General features: G+C 47.0%; 1 protein-coding gene across 1 annotated transcript in view; it reads right to left on the reverse strand.

Annotated features, from left to right (window-relative positions):
• Positions 1-16700, reverse strand: part of RPA1 (replication protein A1) — a 47742-nt gene that overhangs the window by 9147 nt on the left and 21895 nt on the right. The window contains exons 4-8 of the mRNA XM_026656612.1: positions 15766-15868; positions 14456-14524; positions 14117-14309; positions 13226-13365; positions 8011-8159 (exon numbers count right to left, since the gene is read on the reverse strand). Of these exons, the coding sequence (XP_026512397.1) occupies positions 8011-8159; positions 13226-13365; positions 14117-14309; positions 14456-14524; positions 15766-15868 (654 nt within the window). The remainder of the gene's footprint in view (positions 1-8010; positions 8160-13225; positions 13366-14116; positions 14310-14455; positions 14525-15765; positions 15869-16700) is intronic.

Consider the following 16700-nt stretch of genomic DNA (forward strand, 5'->3'; position numbering starts at 1 on the left):
GGTAACCGTTTTTTCTTCGAGTGCTTGCTCATGTCTATTCCATTCTAGGTGACTCACATTCAGTGCCAATGGAGGTGGGCTTGGAGTTCAGTTTTGCAGCTTACAGCACTGCCCTGTCGAAGCCAGCATCGTCCCAGGGATGTAAACTTGTGGACAGACGACCAAGTAGCAGCTCTCTTGAATCGGCACCTGAGCCAAGAAGCCCACTGATGACGCTTGTACTGTAGTCAAGTGCGCTTTGACTAGCGCCAGTGGAGGCGCACGCACGCTCATAGCTGTATCGGATGCAGTCTGTGATCCAGGACGAAATCCTCTGAGCAGACACTGGGCGACCTTTCATCCTGTCTGCCACAGCAATGAAGAGTTGCGCTGATTTATGGAAAGGCTGTGCCCTGTCGATATAGAAGCCCAGCACCCTCCGGACCTCTGGGCGTATAACCTGCACTCCTCTTCGGAATTATGGGGCTTCGAAAAGAAGACCAGTTAGAAAATGTCCTGGCCGGTATGAAACTGGGAGACTACCTTGGGCAGGAACACTGGGTGCGGCTGCAACTGAACCACATCCTTGTAGGACACCGTATAGGGTTGTTCTGATGTAAGTGCCCCGAGCTCAGACACTCTGAGGGCAGACATAATCGCCACCAGGAACTCCACCTTCCAGTAGAGAAGGAGAAGAGCAGGATGCCAGAGATTCAAATCCCAGAGAGGGACCAGATCCCGGATGTGTGGATAAGGACTCTCCAGACCTTTTAGGAATTAGGCCGTCACGTTGTGAGTGAAGATCAACCTGCCTTGGAACAGAGGATGGAAAGCCAAAATAGCAGCAGGGTGGACCCTGACTGACAACCGTGACAAGCCTTGGAGCTTGAGGTGCGGAAGATAGTCCACAATCACCTGCAGGGAGGCCTGCTGGGCTCAGATGTGCCGATCCGAGGCCCAGCATGTAAACCTTTCCCACTTTGCCTGATAGGTCACACTGGTGGAGCGTTTTCTGCTACCCAGCAAGACCTGTTGCACTCGGGTCGAGTATTCCTGCTTGTCCGCATGTAACCATGCGGCAGCCACGCTGTCAAGTGCAGCACCTCCAGGGTCATGTGCAGGAGACTGCGGTGATTCTGAGACAGCAGGTCCGGCCACAGAGGGAGTTGCAACGGCTCGGCTACCAAAAGATCCACGGCGAGGCAACTCAGGGGCTATCAGGATAACCCTCACCCTATCCTGCTTGATTTTCACGAGAATTCGGGATCAATGGCACTGGCGGGAAGGCGTACATCAGGGCCCCTGACCACGGAAATAGGAAAGCATCTGACAGCAAACCCCTGTCCATCTCCTAGAGCAAACAAAACACATAGCATTTCCTGTTCTGGCAGGAGGCGAACAAGTCCACCTAGGGAGTCCCCCACTTCCAGAAGATCATACTGGCTGCCTCCAGATGGAGCACTCATGGCAAGACAAGAGGTCCTGCTGAGGTGATCTGCTAGCACATTTTTGGTGCAGGGCAGGTGAGTGGCTACCAGATAAATGGCATGCCGCACACAGAAGTGCCAAAGGTTGACAGCTTCTTGGCAGAGGGCTGATGACCTGGCTCTACCCTGTCTATTGATATAATACATCGCAACAGTATTGTCCATCAGGACCTTCACCACTTTGCCCCTCAGGTGGGGCAAGAAGGCCTGACAGGCCAGGGGAACTGCTCTGAGCTTCCTGACATTAATGTAGAGGACCAGATCATCCCGCAACTATCAGCCCTGGGTGCTCAGCTCGCCCAGCTGGGCTCCCCAGCCCAGGTCCGAAGCATCGGAGATCAGGGTCAGTGACGGAGATGGGGTCGCAAAGGGGACACCCTGCAACACCAATCCATAATATGGAGATATCCTATCTCATAGAACTGGAACGGACCCTGAAAGGTCATCGAGTCCAGCCCCCTGCCTTCACTAGCAGGACCAAGTACTGATTTTGCCCCAGACCCCTAAGTGGCCCCCTCAAGGATTGAACTCACAACCCTGGGTTTAGCAGGCCAATGCTCAAACCACTGAGCTATCCCTCCCCACTGCGTCCAACCACGAATTCAGAGACAACAGGATGTGATCCAGCACCCTGACCACCAGGTCTAGATCATGTCTTTTGGAGGTGTAGACCGATGCCAGCCACACTTGCAGAGGCCAGAGGTGGAGCTGGACATGACTGACCACATAGTCACAGGAGCCCAGGTGGCCCAACAACCGCAGGCAAGTGTGAGCCGTGGTGAGCATGCAGCTCCTCACATGAGAAATCAGGTCCGACAGTCTGAAAACACACCTCCAGAAGGCAGGCTGTGGCTTGCGTGGAATTGAGAATCGCTCCAATGAACTCTGTGTTGGACTAGCCTTAAGGTGGATTTTTTCTCTTTTATCATCAACAGGCCCAGGCTGTGGCAGGTGGAATGCACCAGATCAAGGCTTCTCTATACTTGGTTCTGGGACCTGCCCTTGATGAGCCATTTTGAGATATGGGAAGACCAGGACCCCTTGACCTCTGAGGTAAGCAGCCACCGGTGCCATACATTTGGTAAAAACCCTTGGAGCCGATGAGAGGCCAAAGTGGAGCGCCGTAAATTGGAAATGGCATTCGCCCACTATAAAACGGAGGAAATGTCTGTGACTTTGGAAGATGGAGATGTGGAAATAGGCATCCTTCAAGTCAAGAGCAACATACCAGTCTCCCGCATCCAGGTAGGGTACAATGGAGGCCAGGGAGATCATGCGAAACTTCAGCTTTTTGAGAGACTTGTTGAGGCATCACAGGTTCAGAATGGGTCTGAGGCCACCTTTTGCTTTTGGGATTAGAAAGTAGCATGAGTAGGTCCCAAGGGATCTCCTCCACTGGCCCCATGCACAGGAGGTTCTCGACCTCCTGAACAAGGAGTTGCTTGTGAGAAGGGTCCCTGAAGAGAGATGGGGAGGAATGAGGGTAGGAGGGAGGGGTGACTGAAAATTGCAGGGTGTAACCGTGAGACACTATCAGCACCCAATGGTCTGAGGTGACTTGGGACCAGGCCGAACGGAAGGGACACAGACGGTTGAGGAATGAGCGGGGTGGATCCTGGACAGTGACTGGGGCATCACTCTCGACCGCAACCTCAAAACGAGAGCTTCTGGCCCCTGGAGTGTTTTGCCGGACCAGGTTGCATGGGTGAGCGGGAGGAAGAAGGGTGACAGCAGCTGAAACTAGCGTCTCTGTCCCTTCTTGCAGGTCCCTGGTGAGACTGCCAAGGCCTAGGTGGCAGGGGCAGCTGTAACTGCTTCCTCGCAGGCTGCGGTGTATGTATTCCCAGCGAGTGAAGGGTGGCCCTGGTGTCCTTCAGCCCACGTAGCTTCGCATCAGTCTGGTCTGAAAAGAGACTTCCCATCAAATGGGAGGTCTTGGATGGAGGTCTGCATTTCCTGGGAGAGACCTGCAGTCTGAAGCCAGGAGCTGCACCTCATCACCACTGCCGACACGATCACCCTGGCTGCCGAGTCCGCCACATCGCATGCCATCTGGAGGGAGCACCTGGTGACCGCAGTGCCCTCCTCCACCAGAGTGCCAAATTCTTGGGTCAAACCCTGTGGAAGGGACTCCTTGAACTTATGGAGGGAGTCCCATAACAAAGTTGTAACAGCCCAAGAGGGCCTGATGGTTTGCCACCGGGAACTGCAAACTGTCGGTCGAATAAATTTTCTCACAGATTCAACCGTTTAACCTCTTTATTCTTGAGAGTCAAACTGGTATGCCTCTGCTTGTCTCTTTCGTTAGCTGCAGAGACCACAAGCAAGCCTGGGAGAGGGTGGGTATAGAGGTACTCAAACCCCTTGGCCAGGACAAAGTACTTCTTTGAATGAATTTGCCAGAGAGCATTGGCAATCTTAAGGATACCATCGTGCACCAGTAGTGCAACATGGGTTGGAGCGGAGCTGACAGAACGTTAAACAAGGTGTCCATCTGCTCAGCCATTTCCTCCACCTCCAGGGCCAAGTTCTCGACCACCTGATGCAACAGAGCCTGATGTTCCTTGAAACTGTCCAGCAGGCTTGCCCTCGAGGGACCCGCAACCACCTCCTCTGGGGACGAGGACGATGATTGCACCACCAGGGGAGGTTCCGGGGCATCTTCCCCCACGGGGGAGAAAGGCTTAGGGGTGGGTGCTGTTTCTTCTGCTTCGACCTCCGGGCGTGCCCTGTGCACTCTGTGCTCCGAGGCAGCAGCCAATGAGTGGTGAGAAGGGGGCATCGCCACAACTGGCATTCCCCATGCGCCCCAATAATGCCACTGCACCAGCCACTGGCCAGTCTGCTAAGTCGGAAATGTCAACGTAGCCTCGGGTGCCCATTCGCGTTGGTGCAGACTAAGTGAGGGGCTGAACTGGGCTTCCGTGCAAGAGAATCCCCTTCCAGTGACCACGGTGGGGTTGTCAACACCTGGATCTGCTTGCCGGCCATTGCCGTCAGGGACCGGTGCCCGGAGCGAGGTGATCTGTGCCGGGGGGACTGGAGAGGCGATGGGGAGCTCTCCCACGATGGAGGCGACCAGAACCTGTGCCTAGAGGATGATCTGCGGGAGGGGGAGCAGCGTCAGTAGTACAGAGACTGGCATCTTACTCTAGGCGATCCGCGTTGAGACAGTGGCGAACGTGAACGTGGTGCTGATGACCGAGGATGAGCCCCAGAGCGTCCGGGCTGCGACTCCGGCAACCTGCGGTGCAGAGGTGGCGAGCACTGCTTTGTCTCAAGAGATCGGCGGCACTCCATTGCCCCAAGGGGTCTTAGCGGCTGGCTTGCCCTCGTGGGGAGCCTTTGCCAGTTCCAGGGGCACATGCTGCGTCGGCGGCATGGGCAGAGGTCTGTGCTCGCTCGGCGCCAGGGAAGCCTGTGAAGGCGTCGGTGCCACCACAGTTTTTGGTCCCATGCTGCTCCTGGGAGTCGGTGGTGGACCTTTCATGGGAGTAAGAGCCCCGGCTAGGGAGGCGGTGTGAGCGCACGGCTCTGGAGTGGCCAGGAGGCCTGACGCAGGTCCTTTGGCCGATTGCCAATGGCCCTTTTTGCTTGGTGCTGGGGAGTCATGTTCTTTAGTCTTCTTTTTGGGCACCAGCAACAAGGAACCGTGCCGGGGATGCACTGAGGCAGAGGTACTCGGCGAGTCCTGGTGGGGCTGTACGGAGGCCGGAGGCAAGGCGGACTCCATGAGGAGAGCTCATAGCCAAATATCCCGCTCCTTTTGCGTGCAGGGACGGAAGTTCTTACAAATTTGGCACTTGTCTCTAACGTGTCACTCCCCATAGCACTTGAGGCAGCTGCTATGGAGGTCACTTACAGGCATAGGCCTGTTGCAGTCCACACAGGGCTTAAACCCAGGAGACCGGGGCATGCACTGCCTGGGGCAAAGACCCCGCTGGGACCCTAACTGCTAACTAAACTACTTAATACTAAGTGCTATAAACAAAACTATTTACACGGCCTTAAGGCTCGAAGACAGTAGATGAAAACCGCTAGCCCTTGCAATGCAAGGGACGGCGCGCTGACCAACCACCACGGGCGGCAAGAAGGAACTGAGATAGCGTAGGGTTGACCGTGCCTGATATACTGGTGTATGAGTGCAACACTCAATGGGGTTCCACTGGCAACCCTACGGATACCGCTAAGGCAAAAATCTCCAACGACCACGCACGTGGGCGCGCGCACACCTAGAATGGAATCGACATGAGCAAGCACTCAAAGAAGAATTGCACTTTGCATACAATTCTCTTGCTGAGCTTATGAAGTATGCAGCTAAGGCAGTTGCAGCACCCCATATGTGCATGGCTAACTTAGTTGCACACTGAAAACTGGATTGAAATCATGCAGGGCTGAGGTAAGGGCTTTTTAGGAAGCCTTGCCTCAACCTATGTACACTTTGAATGGGGTTGAGGGAGGCCTCAGAGAGGAACTGAAGTCTTGCGAAGAGGAGGCTTGAAAGCCTGGGAGTCACTGAAATGGAACTCAAGCACATCTTCTCCAAGCTTCCCTCAAATATTAAAGAAAGTCTAAAAGCAGATGGATGGTGCCAAGTGGGAGAATCAGAGGTTGAGTTATGACCCTATCTGTCCTTCCCCTCAAGGTCAGAAGAGGCTGACAGCAGGATGGTGAAAGACCATCACTTCATGCTCCAGCAACCGCAGCTAGGTGACAAGTGGCACTGATAGACAAAACCCATTCTCTGATGGAGGGAAGGACATCATGATCTTGAACTAACAAAAATCTATAACTCTCAAAAAAGATAATGATACTATTTAGGATTCTGATATTCCAGAGCCAGGAAACCCAAAAGCTGAAGTAATTATTAGTGTTTCTCTCTCCCATCCCTGAGGAACTGCTGTGCATTGTTACTTTAATGTAGTGTTTGTTTAGCTTTTCTTAGGGAGGAAAAGGTCTCCAGTTCATTTGGGAGGCCATGCACTCTTCTCTGTACTGTAAGGTCTTATGACTTTCAGTACAGTACAGTGCAACACAGACATCAGACTAAACCATCACAATACATGGCTATGTTAGTGTAAAAACTAATTTCAAGAGCTCTAAGTTACTGTCCATAGGCAACCACCAATGAAATATTAACACTGGTGAAGCATGAGAAAGAGCCCAACTATCAGGAAGATCTAGTAGATCATGTCATGGGCTAACTTGCTTCAAGTTCTTTTTAAGCAGCCTGAAGTACAGTGCCAAATACACTATTCCCCGCCATGTTGCTCAATATTAGTTATGTTTATTTAAAGGTAGCAATTCCATCAGGCAGGGGATGGGGGGGGGGGGGTTAAGCTTCTCATCCTCACCTTTCAGACTGAACACCTCTGCTCTTCCCTGTATCTTTGATCTTATTTCTTATCCTCTCCTCTCGTCTTTCGTCATGCTCATTTTCACGCTTTTTTCCACGGTGGGCCTTCCACCAGGCTCCCACCCCTTTAAAATTCCTCCTCAAACCTCACTTATTGTACAGAGCCCACAAACATGAGCCTACATTTACATTAAAACAAACAAAACATGTATCTTAAGATAGAGCCCTCTTCCACATTTCCCAATGTGTCTGATGCTCGCTGTCTACTAGAGCGTAACCTCCTTGAAGAAAGGGCTATTTCTGTATCTGGTACAGACTGAGCATGCTGACAGCACTTCGTAAAAAACAGCATCTAATGAAAATCGCAGCAGTATCTGAACCTTAGAACCATTAATGATTTTATTCTCAACAGTCCTGTGAGGTATGGAAGTACTATCCTCATTTTACAGGTGAGATATGGAGGCACAGGGTAGATTAAGTGACTTGTGCAAGATCACACAGGAAGCGTATGACTGAGACAGGCATTGAATCCAGGATCTTAGCCTCTGTCCAGTGCCTTATCCACTAGATCCTTCCTACCGTTGTAGTTTCCTCTTCGCAGGGCTTGTAATCTAGCAGCATTAGGGGAATCTCTGGAGTTACATTACCTTGCTGACAAAGAGCGGATGTTATTTTGTTATTATACCATAAAAGGCATCTAATAATGGAAAAGGAGACTGCAATACAACAACAAAACCTTTCAAGAATAAAACTATTCCTCCCCCCCATACTAGCTGAACCCATATAAGATCCTGCAGTGGATAAAGCTTGTGGAAGAAAAACATTCTCTCAGGTAAAACCCATAGAAGCAGAGTTGTTAAAAGTCTGATTTCATGCTGCCTTCCAAGGATCTGGGTCAACATGCACCACTTCCACTCTAATTGCTTCTTCTCCAATTTCTTCTTAGTTTGCTATGGGATTACAGGTTTGTCAGTTTAAGAATTTTAAAACCAACCTCTCAAAGGCCATAATGCCTCCAAGAGAAATAGAAACTGTTCTATTTAGAACCCAAATCCCGTGCTTCCCTTCCCAATGCTCTGTAGACTGCTCACATGTGGATTACAGGAGTAAAACAAGAACAGAATCCTCAACAAGTTAAAGTCAAGCAATAGGCAGTCCCCTCTATTCAACACAAGTACACAGTCATACCATCCTCGGAGCTTAAATGCCTCTGGACTATCTGGGTTCACCACAACCGTGCTCGAGGCCAGAACAGAGAGACTCCGGCCACCGAAATCAGAGACTCTGGCTCCTTTGATGGCTACCACAGGTTGTCTAGAACCATCAAATCTTTCAGCCTGTGAAAACAAAAAATATTAATGGCCCAATGTGGCAGCTCACCTCAGTTCATAATTCATAGATCGTGACTAAAAACAGGCCAAAACTAGACCAGACTATCCAGCTGTATCTATGAGGTACAGTATCTAAGCTAGGTCATTAAGCCTTTGAAAATGGACTATTAATCATTGTTTAAAGGATTTTTGTATCCCCAATGGCCAATCTCAGAGAATGCAGGAAGTTCCCAAACCCTAGTGTGTGCGCATTTAACTGGAGAAAAATGGTTTGGAAAGGGAGGGTAGCTGCCCTGGATCAGAAGGGACTTAACCTGAAGGTGATCTCTCTCTAGACAGTAACATGCTAACAGGAAGACCCGAGTGGTCAGAGAAATGATTGTTTTCAGGAGATACAAGCTACTTACTTTTTTTTTTGGTCCTCTGTAACAAAACTGAGAATGCCTTATCTACTTTAGCTTATGAGAAGCGTAAATCTAGATATATTAAGCAAACCTTTTATTCTTTTAATTCCATTTTCTCAGTTTAACTGAAACAAGACTTATTAAGATCGCTGTCATCTGGGCACTGTCACAGAGACATCGCCCAAGAGAAGAGACATCGCCCATACCCTTCAGCACCTCTCTTTAGAGATTAAGAAGTTTCTAGAACCTAGAGCCCTCAGACAAGGGACAACTCCCAGGAAGTCATGTTGTCATCATGTTGTGGCGGGTGAACACAAGGGGAGAAGCTGAAAGATTGAGACTAGAGTTGGCAATGGTGTTGGTCACATCCACCATACTCAAAGAGATCATGAAACATTCTTTCACATACTCACCCTTGTGGTTGGATAACAGATTTTTTTTTTTTTTTAACTATTGTAAAAAAATCAGATTTTTTAATTTAAATCAAATACAGGTTTATTCTTAAAAATAAAACCTATTTAAAATTAAATTTAAAACAGACACCCTATGTTATAATCAATTTAAATCATTTAAATTAAATATAAAAAATAATAAGCAGTGCATGTTTGCTGGCAAGTTTTAAAGAAAGTCAAACAATTGAACTGGTGGAAGTCATTGACGAAGCACCAGGAACGAGAGTTGGTTGAAGCAGTAAACAAGGCTTTTAACAGTAACCTCTTTTGCAGATGCGGAGGGAACATCTTCTTCATATCAGTTTGTTCAATTAGTTTAGTTCAATGACTAGTTCATTAAAAGTTAAGAAACCAGTTGTGAGTTGAAAAAGCAGGAAAACTTGCTTTCTTCTTCCAATCTATGAATAAAAATTAAGTGCAAGAAGACAAGGGCGTCGGAGCCTTCCCAAAAGTAGGTGGGTGGGCGGGCCAGGGGCCCTGCCCCCTTCCCCTGGAGGTCCTGCCCCCACCCCCCCTCATGTAGTGGGGGCGAACGCAGCCACCTGCCCGTGTCCCCGCCCTGGGCAGGTGGAGGGACCCAGGCTCACCACAGCTGCATGTGCAATTCTCCTTGACCCAGCTCCAGCCAGGGCCTCGGAGCCACAGCCTGGCCATAATAAGAGGTGCGTGGGCAGTCGCGGCCAACCCTCCACCTACCTGTGGTGAGGGGGCCCCGCTGAGAGAAGCCCCCTGTCCATGTCCCGCCCCCTGGGCCCTCCACCCAGGGCAGGTGGAGGGTCCACGGCTCCCCAAGCTGCCCTCCCAGCTCTTACCATGGCTGGGCAGCAGCTCCAAGGCCTCCCGCCCCAGCCAGAGCCAGGTCAGGGACAGAGCGACATGGGCAGCTGTGGTGAGCCGGAGTGGAGTTGCAAACCCTCCACCTGTACCCTGCCCTGGGCCAGGAGGGGAACGCGAGGGGTGGCGGGCCGGGAGCTGCTCTGAGCCCCCCCACACCACAGGCAGGTTGAGTGTCCGCACAGCTCCCACAACTGCCCAGGCTCCAAGCTGGTCTGGTCAGGGGGTGGAGCCTCCGGGGGAAGAGGAGGGGAATGGGGTGGGGTCCGCCCTGGCAGAAAGTGGAAGGGCTTTGGCTCTCCTGGGCCCCTGCGGTTCCGGTGCCACTGCAAGAGAATGAAATCTACTAGTTCCAAAATCTTGAAGGGCATGGTGACCAGAAAGAATCACTTCAGTTCACTAGCTACAGATAAATGCTTATCACAATCAATATGAACAACCAGGGGGACGGAACACACATTAGAATAGGGAAAAAAACAGGTTAAAGACCATTTAGATAATTAGATGAATTCAAATTAACAAGGCCTGATTAAATTCACCCTAGGGTACTTAAAGAACTAGCTAAAGCTATCTCAGGACCTTTAGTGATTATCTTCAAGAACTCATGGAGGATGGGTGAGGTCCTAGGGGACTGGACAAGCCGAAATATAGTACCTATCAGTGTTCCCTCTAATTTTTCCCACCCATGTGCGGAATGAATTTTATGTGCACAAATATGGAGGTGATGTGTGACACATCACCTTCATATGGGTGCTCGTATCAAAATTCATGTGGTGGGGGTGGGGCCGAGAGGTTCGGACATGGAAGGGGGCTTAGGGCTGGGGCAGGGGGTTGGGGTGCAGGCAGTGAGGGATTTGGTGCTCCGGGGTTACGGAGGGGAGAGAGGACTCCCCCCAGCACTCCCCACCCACAGCAGCGCCTAAGCTGGGAGAGAGAGGTGCCTCTCCCAGCCGTGGGAGCTCTGAGGCTAGGGCTGCAGGATAGGTGTCCCTCCCCCAGTAGGTCTTGTCCCGGGGAAGGCCGTGCCAGCCATGCCGGGGGAGGGCCACCCCAGCCACGCCTGCTCCAGGGTCAGGCAGGGATGCCCCGGCTGGGTCCAGGTCGCTCCGTGGTCAGGCGGGGCTGGCTGGCTGGCCTTGTGCCGGCCCAGTCCACACTCCTCCGGCCGCGCCTAGGGTGCCCGTCCCCCAGCAGGTCCCCGAGCGGGTTCCTTGAACACCTGCACAGCACTACATAGGCTGCTGCCCAGCTGATAAGGAACAAAGAGGGCCAGGAAATTATAGGCCAGTTTCAATACTTGGAAACACAGAGAAACAAAACTATTAAAACAATCTGTATCCCTGGAGGAGAATACGGTGATAAGCAATTGCCAGTGTGGATTTGTCAAGAACAAATCATGCCAAATCCACCTATTTATCTTCTTTGACAGGATTGCTGGCCTAGTGGATAGGAGGAAGTAGTAGGTGTGATCTTGATTTTAGTAAGGTTTTTGACAGTCCTACATGACATTTTCATTAACAAATTAGGGAAACATGGTCTAGATGAAATCACTAAAAGGTGGATGCATAACTGGTTGAAAGACCATACTCAAAGAGTGAAAACAATGAGGAGTCCTTGTGGCACCTTAGAGACTAACAAATTTATTTGGACTCCTCATTGTTTTTACTGATACAGACTAACACGGCTACCCCTCTGAAACCTGTCATCACTCAGAGCAGTTATCAAAGGTTTGCGGTCAAACTGGGAGGACGTATCTACTGAGGTCCTGCAGAAATCTGTTCTGAGTCTGGTACCATTGAATCTTTGGATAATGGAGTGGAGAGTATGCTTACAAAATTAAAATATGCTTATAAAAATTGAGGTCCCTTCCAGCTCTACATTTATATGATTCTATAATTCTTCCTTTATTTAATAAATCATTTTTAAATAGAAAACATGTTTTGATAAGGAAAAAAATTATGTATCCAGCACATACGATGTTTTTAACTAATAAAAAATTAAAATGATGCAAATTTTTAATTGAAATTGAATTTCCATCCAACACAGAGCTTTACACAAAGCACAAGTAAAAAAAAAATTAATCTAGTAAAGAAATACATCATTCACCAGCAATAGTAATAAAAAAATATAAAAATATAAGAATCTGAATAAATGTAACTTAAACTATAGAATTGTGTATCGGTAAAGTGCATCTTCCTGGGTAGCAAAAAGAAGCACAAAATTTAGAGAAGAGGCTATATTTAGTTACAAATCAACATGCTATAATTGTTACCAACCAATCAGAATCAACTTTTTTATGACAATAACTAAAAAGTATAAATGCAAAACACGACTAAGATTGATAATTTAAACCAAGATTTCCTGCTTGCTGATTTAAATCATGATTAAAATTGATGATTTAAAATCAATCCACCCCACCAACCCCAATATTCAGTCGTGCAAACAAATTGCAATACAAGACCAGGATTGAAGAGAGTGAGTGCTTATATTCAAGAAATCTAGCCAGATCACACAGGTCACAGATCTCCACCTGCAGCAGCAGACTGGCCATTCACTACCCATATTGTGCCCCTCTCCTCCCTCTCAGCTTGCTCACCCTCTCCAGTCTGTGGCAGAAAACAGTTTCAATTCATAATGTTTATAGCTGTACAAAATGGCTATTTGCATGGAGTTAACATTTAGCTCTTCTGTGGCACAGTCCATCAGAGAAGCTGTGTGACTTATGAACATCTAGCCTCAAAAAATCCTTGTCCGGTGGATCAGAATCATACCCATTTTACAGACAGGAAACTGGGGCACAGATCAACAAGAGCCCACCACATCGCTAGAAAACAACAAAGTGACTTGTTCAAGGCTACATCAGATATTTATGGCAATGTTCAAAATTGAACTCATGTCCCCCAAATCCCAGTTCAAATATATTCATTGGCTCTTTATTCCTGCTAGCTTTTTGAGGTTGACTCCTCCTCGCAACCCTAGACAAGCACTGGTTTTAGTCAGGGTTCCAAGGACCCACCCTACAAATAAACCTTAACCCTGCTGGATACCTTTGGTCATAGAGCTCTTCCTTGATCAAGCAGCAACCCACCTGGAGCTAATGCTGACACTGGCTTCCTGAATCAGAAGCCTGTTTATCTTCAGACCCTGACAGCCACGATGCACAGTGTTGCTCAAACTACACCAGATCGGCCACAGTATAAAGTTATTTTGGAGAAAGGCTAACAATGTCAGATCAGAGTGAAGCCAAACTAAATCTTTCGCCCTCAATACTGAGATGCATCCCCTCCCTTAGCCCATGACTATTACCTGCCTCAGGTGACATACCATACCCATTCTTCTTTTTATATATCTGAAAGCTCAGAACAGGTAACAGGGCACTTACCTCATCTCCCCACAGAGTAGCTGTCACCATCTTCCCAGATGTATCCATCAAATGCACATTCCTCTTGGACACCTCTCTATTGCTAGATTTCACTGTAATTTTAGAGATGTCTTCATAGCTCTTACAGACTCCAATTATGTCTGAAAAATAGGCATAATTCAGTCAGAATTACTTGAAGGTCATGGCTGGGGCAGATGAGCAAAGACTGCATGGGAAGAAATCACACATAGGTAGCATCAGATTACAGTTTGTGAGATTCTAAATCACTATTAAAATTCTAAAAGTCTAAAACCTGGGAACCCTGTATATTAAAGTAGAAAGGCTGTTAGTGAAAGAAAAATCCATTACATCTTTGCAATACTATTTTGTTCATGAATTTAGCGTTCATGAAAGTAAAGGACTCACCGTACCAAGTAGATTAAGATTTTGTGCAATCTTCTCTCCTACCACTTTATAAAATGGACTTCATTCTCACCTTGCAGCACCACTTTCTGTTCCAGTACAAGGCTCTCTTGAGCAAGGGATTGTAAAGTGGCTATTATGCAGACAAGCATCTGCTAGAAACTATGATGAGGACACCAAAGTCATTTTCATTTGGCAACCCAAACATGTTTGGACACTTTAGAAGTGAAACTCGTGCAACATGTTCTCTAATCTCTATATTGCTTTGAACTTGGACATCCATCTCTAAAGCTCCTAGTAGCGAGACGAGCAAAAGTAACTACCTCAGGCGTTTCTAGGGGGTACCTACCACTGCAGTACCTGAGTGTCAATTCTAACAGAGAACATATCAATCGCATAGCACTATAGGTTTCTTCATCTGCTCAAGTATTTGGTACAAGACGACTAATTTTAAGCCTCATGGCTCCCCATCTTGCGATACGGACTCACCGACAATTGAGTCTTTGCATGTGTTCTCCAAGTCAGAGATGGGCACAAACTCAAACTGAACCGAAGGAAGGTGCTGAGCATCCTCACAGGGTACAACAGAAGTCTCATTATGGAATGTGATCTCATAGTCATTTTTCACAGCTGTGTACTGCTTGTTAGCCGTCTTCAGATGGCCTTTGGTGAAGTAATACACCTACAGGAGAAGGAGAAGTGATGAAACATAGGATACACCTGCACTGAAATGCTGCAAATGGCTTACGTTCACATTAAACAACCCTATATACTCTATGAACACCTCTCTTTGGCTCGTATCTGTTTATAAAATAAATGATACTGTACCTTGTTCAATTCAATGAGGGGAAAGAACTTGTCCACTTGATCATTGAAAGCAGTAGCTCTAATTTCACCCTGCAGGAAAATGCAAAAGCCAGTTAGAACTAAAATTCAGCACACAAAATCTTTCCAATATAAAAGTGGCACCATTTCTACAGATGTGGAATGCTTTGTAGGGGTCGCTCCAGGCACGGAAGAAACAACCATATTTTCCATACATATTTAGCTATAACTAGGATGATAAATCCTTTGCTTGACCATCTGATTGCATCTCCATGTTTTAACAACCCCATATAAGAAACTCCAGAAAGAATGAGATGTAGTGGTGAGTGCAGTATGTCATCACGTTGTAGTAAAGAAGTGTGGCTCTGAACAGATATGCCCGAACCTTGCATTAATTGTGTCATTTTACAGATTAGGCAATACCTCATTTTAGATATAGCATTTAGCTTCACAAATTAGAGGATGACATCACATCTGATCAGTACAGCAATGTGTGTTGTGACAAGCTCTTCCCTGAGTGACAATTAATGGCAGAGCTAGAATTCCACTAGTTAAGATATTTATGCAATAGAAATATTAAAAATTAAAATAAAAACTGTCAGTCAAAATGCTGACAGCATACAGAAGTGAAATAAAAGGCTGATGAAGATGTGTCCAATTATGAACCACACATTTGGTACTAAAAATAATCTCATACAAACAAACAAGCTGCTGCGTAACAAAATAGTTTAATCAAGAGATTTGGGTAACAAGCCTCAAGAGCAGACTTAGATCAACCAGACTTCACTCCTCAAAACAAACCAGAAATGGAATTTCCCTGTATTACATTTTTATACATTCTGATTTCCCAATTAAAATGAGTTTCTATTTCAAAATGCTCTTTTAAATTCCATGTCTTATTCCTTGTATTATGGATGTGAAGTCCTAGCAACGGCAATGGGATTCATCTGCCAAACTAATGGGGAGTGCCACAAACCAGAGATATTGTCTGTCTGCGTAGATACCAGATTCTGATGCCACCACCATTTTTGGCCACATACCACATGTTAGACTGGGTTAACAAAAGAGGCAAACAACTGTATTTAGGGTCTCATTTTAGATAGCTGTAAAGACTCTGAGCAAATGAATGTGGGACTATCAAGTACATTAACACCTCAGAGAATGCAATTCTCTATAACAAATCTGCCAACTATTTCCTTTGTTCTTCCTTCTCTCATTTACATAAAAGACATCTCAAGAACTCCTCTGCTCCTATCTAGGTACTTCTATGGCTCCCATCACTGTAGTATCTTGGATCCCACCACAGAACTTACACTTTCATCAACCAGCTCTATAGAGAACAGCTTTCCTTCACCACGGGAGTTGCTCCATGTGCGAACCTGGCCTTTTTGGGTAACACGAGCACAAATGGTCCATCTGGAAACAAGACAGTAAGAATTAGTACTCCAATGTCCTTTTTTAGAATGGAGTGGAGTCTTACAAATTTCAGACTTTCAGTTCTTAAGATGTTAATTCAGAACCTAGGATTCTCCACTGTATCTCAGTGATTCTACTTGTCTGTGTAAAGGGTATACTATCTATGCCATTAAAACAGAAATTATAGAGAAGCAACAACATTTAAGAAAACAAAGTCACTTTTAAGGCATATAGCGTGATAAAGTACTAAACAATTCTCCTGGAATCAACCCTCTAATCCTTCACGCTTCTATATTAAGCATTCCCAGTACAGCAATATACCTGTACTGAAAGACCATATATTAGAACCTCGCAGGAGTCCAATTTTCGGGTTCAAACAGTTGATAAAATATAGGGTAAAGTGCATCAGTTTGTATAATTTAACTACTGATGTTCCCAAAATACTTAAATCCACATTCTCTTAAAACAGGATATCATTTCTCCTGAAGCCAGGACGAATACGTTTATGGCAGAGCAGATCAATAGGCTACCAAAAGGAAACCTCTGGTAGAACATGTCAGTTGATTTTCAGGCAATATACCATAGTAACAGGTCAAGGTTAGCAGAGCCCACAGACTCTGGAACCAACTTTACAAGGTGATCCAGAGCCTAATCTCAGATTATCAGAGTTCCTAGCACATGGGGTAATCAAAAAAATACCTTTAGTACCAGTTGTGTTGAAGTAACTGACACTGTATCCAAGAGAAATTAAAGAATTTTTGGCAGACTTAAGACTGATGTTTCTTCTGAGCAAGCAGAAATTTACTATGAGCATCATTCCTTCATGCATGCA

Source organism: Terrapene carolina, unplaced genomic scaffold (assembly GCF_002925995.2).
Source record: "Terrapene carolina triunguis isolate 2854851 unplaced genomic scaffold, T_m_triunguis-2.0 Scaffold231, whole genome shotgun sequence".
NCBI lineage: Eukaryota > Metazoa > Chordata > Testudines > Emydidae > Terrapene > Terrapene triunguis.